Here is a 10,746-nt window from a genome sequence, read left to right as displayed (position 1 = left end):
GAAGGATGATGTTGTGGTTGTAGCTCCGTACTTATTCACTTCTTCGAGTCTTCGCAATACTTGTAATGTCTCATATCCTAATACTTTCAATCTAACCTATACAAAGTTGACTCTAGTACATTTAATCAAGCGACTCTTAAATGAGTTTTGGTTCACTAAAATATGACAACCAAACTTGACATACCAACGCTTGGTGGGTTCAACCGAGCTATGCTCTAACACCCATCTTTAATGGGTAAGGTTGCCATACGTTGTTGAACCACACCAAAGCCAAGCCCATCCCCAACACTCAACATGCGTAAATATTGGAGCAGTTGCTGGTCAAAAACTTCTGTAGGTGTTTCCAAGAAACGAGGGCTGGTCGTGCAGAGAGTAAAGTTGAGCATGGATACTCCTGTACAGCTTCGAAGTAGGAGTATCTCAACCTGTGGGTCGCACAACTTCTGAATAGATTGCATGAGCTATGTGGTTTTATGAACACGGTTCAAAACCAGGCCGTTGCAGTACTGTTGATTCAAACTAACAGGACCACCGAGTATTTTCACACCATCCACCGGTTTACTGATATTGGGCAGGAAGATGTCCGCAGCTTCTATTCTCTGGTCATGGGAGGGCCAAAAGATCTCGGTTTTGCTGATATTCAAGTGCAAACCTCTGGAAGGGCCTTCTAGATGGATAATTCTCAAAGCTTTCGCTACTTCTAAGGTATTACCGGCTATAGTACCGTCGTCTAAGTACCATGCATGAAAATCGAGTGTGCATTCCACGACAATCTTGTTCACGAGGGGATGGAGAGTTAGTGCAAAAAGGAGAGTCCCTAATGGATCGCCTTGTTGAACATCAAGTGCGGAAGACAGAATTGAGTCACGGTAGTATAATCTGGCCGGTTTTGCATAACAAAATTTGACCCAACTAGCTATACTTGGGCACCTGGTTCTTACCTCACGAATCAATGCAGTTATGTTAACCATATTAAAGGCATTTGTGAAGTCCACAAGAAGCATTGTCATGTTGCTGTCATGCCCCTTCGATTCCAACAACCTGTTTGCTGAGTGTAGTATACCTTCGCCCCCGCATGGAATGCCTACCCCGAATTGATGATTACCAAGATAAGAATATATATCCTTGCACACTGCTGTAACATCCAATTTAGAGCTCAAGCGCCTCCATATCGTGCCCACAACAATGGGTCTTAGGCCACCACCTGGTTTGATTAGTGGGGTTAATGGAGCACTCGCTATAAACTCTCCGAGGATTGCAGGATATTTTCCAGCCAGTCATATGTTAATGACACCTGCCAAGATTGCAAAAGTTCATCGAATACAGCAGCTGTTGCACCACTGAGTGCATCCAATAAGTGTTGCGCTCTCAGCCCATCGCGACCACATGAGGTTCCTTTAGGGAAACTCTTCAACGCTGTTAAAACGGATTTGGTGTCAATTGATACAGGCGATGCTGAGATACTGTCAGTAGGGATGGATGGCGGTTGGGCTGCTGGATGTTTTTGCTGTAGCTCGTAGAATGTGTCAGGGGTATCCGGCGCAACACCATTTGATGACAGTATACAGATTGCAGCCGTATAATGTCCATAACTCATTTTCCTCCTGCAGGCCTCAAGGTTGGTGTTCTTCTTCTTACTTTTGTTGGTGGATGGCCTACGCTGGGAGTTAGGTTTGGAGAGGTCAAGTACTTTTTGTACCACAGTCAAGCATCCATTTGGCTCTTTCCATGTTGCTAAGGCCTGATTGATCTCAGCTATCTGTAACTTTTTCCGAGTGCTTGAACGCTCTTCCCCGGAATTTTTCGGCATGTACAAATTCAACGTACAGGTAGGAAGTAACAAAAGTTGCAGCCAAGTCGTTAAGTTAGTAGGGTTGGAAATCACATAGTCTAAGAAGCCCTTTAGAGTTCTAGAAAACTGTAATCTACAAGGGGGTGGAATACTAACTGTGGTGGTAATTTTCCTCTGGAAAATAAGGTAGAGAGTCCCTAAAGTGAGGATGTTATCCATAGCCACTTCTGTAGATTGAGAGTCTCTACTAATCCTCTCAATGGGTAGTTGTGGCCTCACCGCATCATGAATTAAGAAATCAGCATCTCTGCCATTGAAAGGTCCTGCAATAGTAACATCAGGATGGCTTGTGTCACTATAGGACTTCCTCCATGCATGGGGGTGTAGACATCTAATGCAAAGCCACCGATGTGTATCAGATAACAACTTCTCCCAGGCACCAAAACAAAGCAACCAAAATTAAAATAATATTATTATATTTTTAATGGTTGGTCTTTCAACCAAAATTAAGAGTATCAGTTTAACTAATATTCTTCATAAAATGACCAAATAATGCTCGATGGACCATCAGAAAATACCAAAATTCTCATGATTGGTCCATGGACAGCATGGCGACACGGGCATGCCACCATAACCAGTCATGGTCGGCCCTTTGGCTTGCAGTTAATCATCCACAATTCATATTTTGTTCAAACTCTTTCCTGCAACTGGGAAGATCATCCATTCACCATCAGATGGTCTCACGACCACCAAGGGCCGGTTCCACACCCCTTTGGTCGGTCCTCCTCTCTCTATAATTAGGTTTTATTACCTAATGCTCAGTCAAGCACTATTTTAATAATGCTCGGTCTAACACCTCATGTAGACGGTCCCTCTCTCATCTATTGGTTGATTCTCAGTGGATCATCCATTTATCAAAATTACGGTTTCGAACCTAATGCTATGTCTAGCATAATTTGAACAGGTTCAAACACCAGTAATTTTTATGTTGATCCAGCAATCAATATTTTAATTAATAATTTAATATTTGGTTGGCTACCAATATTTTATTGATTCAACTATCAATCGCTCAGCAAAACAATATTTTCATGTTGATTCAGCTATCAACATTTTATTGGTTCATCAACCAACATTTGGTTCGTCAGTCAACCATTTTTTAATATAATATTCTCTCATTGTCATTTGACTGACTCATGACACATGGATCGGGATAACCTTATATGATCATTCAACAATAATTATTTTCATACGACTTACTGCCAAGTGCTCGACGCACCAACATAATGGGTCATGATAGATCCAACAATCTTATTAACCTATGTTCATCAATCCAGTTTAACTATCATTACTGCTTCAGCTAGAATAATGATATGTCATGGTCATCAGTGACCTAATTCAGCGTCCATGGTCCACAGAGCATGTTGATGTTCCAGCAAGCACTTCATGCTTCATCTATCATGACCTTGAACCATGAATTATTCAGTCCATCGATTAAGACTCATAGGCTTAGGTCAAAGATTGACCACACATAAAAACACGTTTGTAAAGCAGACTTACACATGACACATCAATTCATGTCACATGGGGGGGGATATCACTAGGGTTTTGGTCTGGCGGTCTACAACACGTGTGATGTGAGGCACATCCACGATGAGAAATGTGAGTAAGTCGTGCTGACAGCTAGGGAGTGAATGAAATAGTGGATGGTCAATCAACCAAGTCTTCCACGCAAAGTGGAAGTGGTTTTTGCACGTTCTCCCACTTCCTCATTCTCCCACTTCTTTTAACAGTCACCACTTACAGGAGATCGATGTGCTGCAATAATTAGGTTCCTGAACCTATGATTTGAGAAAAACAGAAGACTAAACGTAAGAAAACCTGCGACAGTCAATTATCAAACACTTACAGAGAATTCCTCTTGTCTACACAGATAATTCCTCTTCAAAGCAGTTCAACACATTACATCATCAATCGATCAATCTCCATTGATCTCCACACATTCTTAGTTCCCTCCCTACAGACCGATCTTTCTCCTCCTCTTGTGTCCGAATTGAACCTGGAACAATCATTGTCTTGATTTAGGCCAGGGTTCTACAGATAAGTTTCTCGAACTCAAAGTACTCCAGTACAGTACATTTGTTTAAAAGTTCAAGTGTTTGCTACTTCGAGCACTTGCTTCATCGAGCACTTACTCCTCCACCACCAGAAAATCAGCAGGTTGTTTTTCCCTCAAACACTATGATTTGCTACACCCATAGGAATAGGCCTAAAAGAATTTCACTTCTCCGCTTTATATATATATAGGAGACGGAGTAGTTCATAAAATATACCCTTATGGGCATTTTTACAAATAAATGAAAAATATGGGGTATTCAGGTAAGTTTCCCTCACTTGTTATTAAGCCAAATCGACACTCTCAGAATTCATTCAAAAACCTTTTGTTTGTCCATCCCTTTCTCACAAAACCTCTGAGAACTACAACGAAGACAAATCTGATCAGGTATGTCTCTCAGTTTATCTCTCTATTAGAATTTCATGTCATATGAACTGTGATAGATTCGATATGTCAGGTTTTGTTTATCATTCGTTCCATTATATTGGATTTTAGGGTTTAGTAGGTATCACATTATTGAGTATCGTTTTGATAATTTTTTTGATTAATTTTGCATGAAAATAATGTTTGGAGCTCTGGTGGTTATTTCCTGTTAGTACCTGAAATCAGGATGATTTTATTTATGAAGGGAAGTATTAGGATCTCCTTGAATCTCATTGGTATTTACTCGGGATTTGTTTTTCTTCCTGTAATTTGGATTTTGCTTAATTTGAGTTTTATTCAATTGTAGATAATGGGCAAGGAACGTAAGAAAAGTAGTAGTAGTAGAAGAGAGGAGAAGGATTATGGAAGCAGGGATAGAAGAGAAGATGTAGAGGAACCTGAGAAAGAAAAGATTAGAGATAAGGTTGTTAAGGAGAAAGAATATGATCAAAAGGAGAAAAGTAGTAGAGATAGAGAAAGAGATAGGGATAGTAGAACAAAAGATAAAGATATAGAAAAGGAGCATCATGATCGAGGGCGAGATAGAAAGGAGAAAGAACGGGACAGGGATAGAGAGAAGGAACGAGATAGGCCAAAGGAAAGAGAAAGAGAGAAACATAAAGACAGAGAGAGGGAGAAGGAGAAGGAGAAAGAACGCGTTAATAAGACAGACGAAGAGAAGAGTAGTAGAGAAAAGGATAGAGATAAAGAGAAAGAGATTGATCGCGATAATAAAGAGAGGTCTAAAGATAGAGCCATTGGAAGAAGTCGTGAAGATGGCCATGACAGAAGTAAGGATGGTAGAAAGGATGAGAAGCGAATTGAACAAGACGACAGTGACGACAGCTATAAGGAGCTGAAACAAAAGAATGAAACGGCATCAGCGGGAGTACACTCATCAACTTCACAACCAAAGGAGCGTATGCAAGAGTAAGTCAAATTATATTCTATGACCAATTACATACTTTTTTTTTTTTAACTTGGACCAGATAAGAAGCCTAATTCCACGTTCTCGAAGTTTATCTGCGCTAAGCTACATGTCCATATTTACAGGCTACAACATTATAGTTGGATGAACTTGTACTGATCAAATTTTAACTTATGCATAATTTGGCCAAAAATGAGAACTCTCCTGAGCATCTTAGAACACATCTGGATATGACCTTACATCATTAAACTTAAGTGTAAAGTTTATATCGAAGTAGTATTAGAAGTTAGCTGCGCATTCTGTTACCAGAAAAGAATCATGTCTCCCAATGGTGTTTTATCTGAAATCTTTGATCTGGGCATCTATCTGACATAAAGAGGAGCAATGGATTCTGATATATTTTCAGTCTTGTAGTTTGAATGTTTGTTTGCCAACCTTTAGGTGTTTGTTTGTTAAAGTTTAATTATAAAAAGTTTCTGGTGTCTGTAGATTCCAGCAAATATTAAGTATTTGAATCTCTTCTCTAAGTAGGTTCATTTCTGCAGAATGAAAGAAGAAAGGTTGAAGAAGAAATCTGAAAGCGTTTCTGAAGTTCTGTCATGGGTTACTAAAAGCCGCAAGCTCGAGGTGAAAAAAGTTTCCGAGAAAGAGAAAGCTTTACAACTCAAAAAGGTTTTTGAGGAGCAGGTTAGTTTGTCTCTGCTTTATTGTCCGTTCCCTTTCATGTAAGTTGGTTTAAGTGTGATATACCTCATATGTCTGCACATTATACTGGTTTTTTTACAATTCTTAATCTTTAAGACCACATCTTTGCTTATTGATCTTTCCTTCTTTTCTGTTCAGGATAACATTGAGGAAGTAGAAAGTGGAGATGAAGGCCAGGCTCAGCACCTATCAAGTACAATGTCTTACTCCTTAGCGTGAACACTTCTTTTACATAAGCCTATAAGTGACCTAAGCAGTGTTTTAAAAAACGTTTCGCTTCGCCCTTTAATACCCGTTTTTTAGCGCTTTGCCTCCAAAACGCCTTGATACTCACGCTTTGCTAATAGGTTTTCTCTGTCAGATTTTTATGGGACTTTAAAGCCCAATTTTTTTCCCTAGATGTCTGTTGACTCTGTTTAGCTGTTTTATAGCCTAAAATAGTATTTAAGTAACACAACTATAACTATTTTATTCTCTCTTACAGCCACTTCTTTTTAGATATTTCTTCTCCCTTCTTCTTTTTTCTCTGTGATCTACGCCCATTCTTCGACCATGTGACCATGTCTACCCAAGCTAAAAAAAAGTGTACCAAAAAGGTATAGCTTTTTGAGAACTTCTTAGTTTTACATATAGATTTGCAAGTATTATTAATCATGATATTTAGCGAAGCAGCGCTTCGATAAAGCTTTCTAGCATCGCTTTGCGCCTTGCTAAGAAAGCGTGTCGCTTTACGCTTTCGCTTTTTAAAACATTGGACCTAAGTATAGGACAATTAAGTGAAGCCTAGGAAAACAGAAAACTTGTAGCATAACACGTTCTCGGTTCTCTTATGGAGAAGAAAACAATGATCTTTACTTTTACTAATCCAGAACAGTTCTATTACTGTCTGACTAAGCATTAGGGAGAACAGGATAAATAAAGGTAGGAAAGGCAGATCAGGAACTATTTGCGGTACTGTCTGCTAATGTGTAGATATCTTGCATTAGGCCAATTCTGCAAAGGCATTTACAATCTCAACTAAATGATTGTATGTGATAGAACATAAGTTTCGGCAAACATTTGGAGCTGAATTTTGTCCTCCTAGATAAGTCATTTCTTAGTTTGTCCTTCTAATAAATACTACTTTTACAAGTTTTTAATTGGATTATAGTTTAATATGAATTCAGAACTAGTGCAGTTTCAAATTTACAATTTACAAGTTTTACAATTTAAAATTATACTTTTACAATTTACAAACTTGTCCTTCTAATAACACTTGTTCTTGCCATTTTCTTGTGTACTTACTAGTAGAGGATCTAGCGGGAGTAAAAATTCTTCACGGACTTGATAAAGTAGTTGAAGGTGGAGCAGTTGTTTTGACTTTGAAGGATCAGAGTATACTTGCTGATGGGGACCTTAATGAAGGTAGTTTCTCTTAGCTGTTACCATACTGTTTTGGGTGCATTTGGTGTATTTTCTTTGGAAATTCTAAAGCTAGGAACTCATTTTTTGAAGAGGTTGACATGCTTGAAAATGTGGAGATTGGAGAGCAGAAACTAAGAGATGACGCATACAAGGCTGCTAAGAAAAAGACTGGAGCATATGATGACAAGTAAGATCTGTGATATTGTTTGCGTTGTTCTGGTGCAAATAAACTTCAAATCACTAATTTGTTTGTTGCCAAATTTCTATTTAGGTTTGATGTTGATGACATGTCTCAAAAGAAAATGCTTCCCCAGTATGATGATCCAGTTGATGATGAGGTTATTTTCTCTCTTCTTAGCTTTTGTTTTGTTTATCACCAATAGCTGTTGCTGGTTCTTACTGTTTTACTTCGCAGGTGGTAACATTGGATGCAAGCGGCCGTTTTACTGGTGAAGCAGAGAAAAAGCTAGAGGAGGTAGTTTTCATCACTTTATGGTTCTATTCTATTCAGTATGGCAAGCTAGAATGTCTGCAGCTGATAATATTCTTTGTTTTTCTTCATCTGTTCCTTCGACAGCTTCGTAAAAGATTACATGGTGTCTCCACAAGCAGTCGTTTTGAAGATCTAACATCTTCAGGTAAAATTTCTTCGGACTACTATACCCAAGAAGAGATGCTTCAATTTAAAAAGCCCAAGAAGAAAAAATCTATGCGGAAGAAAGAGAGGTTGGATTTGGATGCCCTTGAAGCAGAAGCTATCTCTGTTGGGTTGGGTATTGGCGATCGTGGTTCCAGAAAAGACGGGAAGATGCAGTCTGCTAAGGAAGAACAAGTGAAATCTGAGGCACAGAAAAGGAGTGATGCATACCAATCTGCGATTGCGAAGGCAGCAGAGGCATCTGAAGCATTGCGTCTTGAGCAAGTTTCAATAGTTCCTGTGGTTGAAGATGAAAGCCCTGTTTTCGGGGATGAAGATGATGAACTATACAAATCATTAGAGAAAGCTAGAAATCTAGCTTTAAAAGAGCGAAATGCTGCATCTGGCGCTCAGGCAGTTTCTTCAGCTGTTACTGCGAGCAACAAGTTAGCCGAAAGCCAAATGCCCTCTACTGAGGAAGCAGAAGATGACAAGGTTGTCTTCACAGAAGTAGAGGAGTTTGTTTGGGGTCTTCAGCTTGATGAAGGTAAATCTAATTGTTTGTCTTTGTTAGGCTTTTCGGTTTGAATACTCATGATCGTTTTTGTTTGAATTTTCTCTTTTATTTGTTTTGTTTCCTCAGAAGCTGATAAACCCGAAGGTGAAGATGTTTTCATGGAGGAAGATGAAATCCCCAAGTCTTCTGATCAGGAAATAAAAGATGTCGAGACAGGTGGTTGGACAGAAATGAATGATGCCAATGAAGATGAGCGCTTGACTAACGAGGAGAAAGAGGATACTGTACCAGATGCGACCATCCATGAAGTTGCTGTTGGTAAAGGTTTATCAGCTACACTTCAGCTCCTTAAAGAAAGGGGAACGCTTAAGGATACCGTGGAATGGGGGGGCAGGAACATGGACAAGAAGAGAAGTAAGCTGGTGGGTATATACGACAATGATGGGTCAAAGGAAATTCAGATCATCAGGAGAGATGAATTTGGTAGAATTGTAAGTGTTCCTTCTGATTTTCTCACATTCTTTTCCGCATTTTCATTTTCTTATCTAATGATTTGGCCTACTTTTAAGATTATAAGGTCTCCTGGAAAGTACAAGATTATTAGGTCTCCTGGAAAGTACAAAGTGGCAAAAAGATTTGACCTTTACTCTCTGATTTAAATATGTACTGAGCTCATTTTATTTTCTCTGACTCCTTCATAGATGACTCCAAAAGAAGCTTTCAGGAATATCTCTCATAAGTTCCACGGAAAAGGCCCGGGCAAAATGAAGCAAGAAAAACGCCAGAAACAGTATCAAGAAGAAATGAAGTTGAAGCAGATGAAAAATTCCGACACACCCTCCCAGTCAATGGAGCGAATGAGGGAGGCGCAAGCTCGGATGAGGACCCCGTATCTTGTACTAAGTGGGCATGTCAGGCCAGGGTATTTTAGCTACGTCCTCCTTTTTCTTTTGTTTGATTGTTGGAGTGGAGTTGGTTGCCACTCATTGCCATTGAATAAGTAGAAGACTTGTTATTGGCTGCCTGCTCTAATATCTTAGACGGTCTGAAATTGCAAGGGCGTCATAGATATTACTATGGTTTTCGATTTTGCTGGAGTTCTTCTCTTTTGGTCAATTGGAGTTTTACTAATATAGCAATACTTTCTTGTCTAGGCAAACTAGTGATCCAAGTAGTGGTTTTGCCACTGTCTCAGACCTTCCTGGTGGTGGCTTGACACCCATGCTTGGCAACACCAAGGTCAGTTAACTCACTCCATCTATGTTTATGGTTGTTCATTCTAATGTTTAGTAAAAGGGCTATGTACCACATGAATCGACTACATCTTTTCCTTCCAGGTTGAGCATTTCCTAGGAATCAAGCGCAAGGCTGATACCAGTGACAAAGATGATTCTACTAGCATGGGTCCTCCAAAGAAGCCTAAGAACTGATATTATGGTCACAGAAAAGTGCGGTGGATCAGAAATTTCAGACTGCACATTGAGGAGTCCCTCACATCCTGAGATTTTATTTGCCCCAAAGCGACTCGAGAAAAATATTACCCCATCAGTAAAAAGTCTACCACAAGAAGTATATTTTTTTTATGTATGGCCCGATCATTCCGCGTGTCGACTACATTACGAATACTACATAAGATATTGTGTAGGATTTCCAACTTATTCAAGTTGCTCTTTTTAATTTCATATTGAATATTGAATTCATGACTCATCTTTTAACAAGATATTCTCAAATTCTCATCCAAAGCACTAGTTTCACTCTTTTTTTTTTTGCTAGGATAAAAGTTGGGAAAATTAGTGGGAGGCCAAAAAAATAATATTCTTATTGTCAGGCCCACGATTAATTTTGGGTACCGTGACGCCCATAATTATTTTCGTGACATCCATAATTATATGAAATTATTAAAAATGTTTACATGACGGATTATGCATCTGCATGACGGGTTATGTATTAGGGGTATAATTGGCAACGCAACTTGGATATAACATATTTAAAAATCCGCGCCTTGGAAATTTACAAATTTTATATCGTTGGAAATCTTTTAAAGAGAGTTAAGCAACGAGTACAAACAACAATATTAATTTTTTGTTTTTCACGAAAAAATCGGAGGTGATCATCGTTTTAGGGAAAATTTTCGAAAACTGACTGCATATTCATTATGCAGCCTCCAAAAAAGATGCATAACACATTATGCAGACGCATAACAAATTATGCAACCATTTTTTCGACT

General features: G+C 39.0%; 1 protein-coding gene across 3 annotated transcripts; it reads left to right on the top strand.

Moving 5' to 3' along the window:
• The first annotated feature begins 4,168 nt into the window (after positions 1–4,168).
• Positions 4,169–10,261, top strand: LOC113309267 (SART-1 family protein DOT2-like). 3 transcript variants are annotated; one of them, XM_026557688.1, is made up of 13 exons: positions 4,169–4,292; positions 4,636–5,258; positions 5,802–5,943; positions 6,100–6,154; positions 7,249–7,365; positions 7,456–7,552; positions 7,637–7,703; positions 7,781–7,840; positions 7,943–8,549; positions 8,646–9,010; positions 9,221–9,441; positions 9,674–9,758; positions 9,857–10,261. In XM_026557688.1, the coding sequence occupies exons 2-13, from the start codon at positions 4,639–4,641 to the stop codon at positions 9,947–9,949; spliced, it is 2,529 nt and encodes an 842-aa protein (XP_026413473.1). In that variant the 5' UTR covers positions 4,169–4,292; positions 4,636–4,638; the 3' UTR covers positions 9,950–10,261. The 3 variants fall into 3 exon arrangements, with proteins under 3 accessions (XP_026413473.1, XP_026413472.1, XP_026413474.1); XM_026557687.1 differs by having other exon boundaries at positions 4,222–4,292; positions 4,479–5,258; XM_026557689.1 differs by lacking the exon at positions 4,169–4,292 and having other exon boundaries at positions 4,324–5,258; positions 7,252–7,365.
• The last annotated feature ends 485 nt before the right edge of the window (positions 10,262–10,746 follow it).

Source organism: Papaver somniferum, chromosome 9 (assembly GCF_003573695.1).
Source record: "Papaver somniferum cultivar HN1 chromosome 9, ASM357369v1, whole genome shotgun sequence".
Classification (NCBI taxonomy): Eukaryota; Viridiplantae; Streptophyta; class Magnoliopsida; order Ranunculales; family Papaveraceae; genus Papaver; species Papaver somniferum.
Note: the sequence above shows the minus strand (reverse complement) of the source record. Positions and strands in the feature narration are given on the sequence as shown.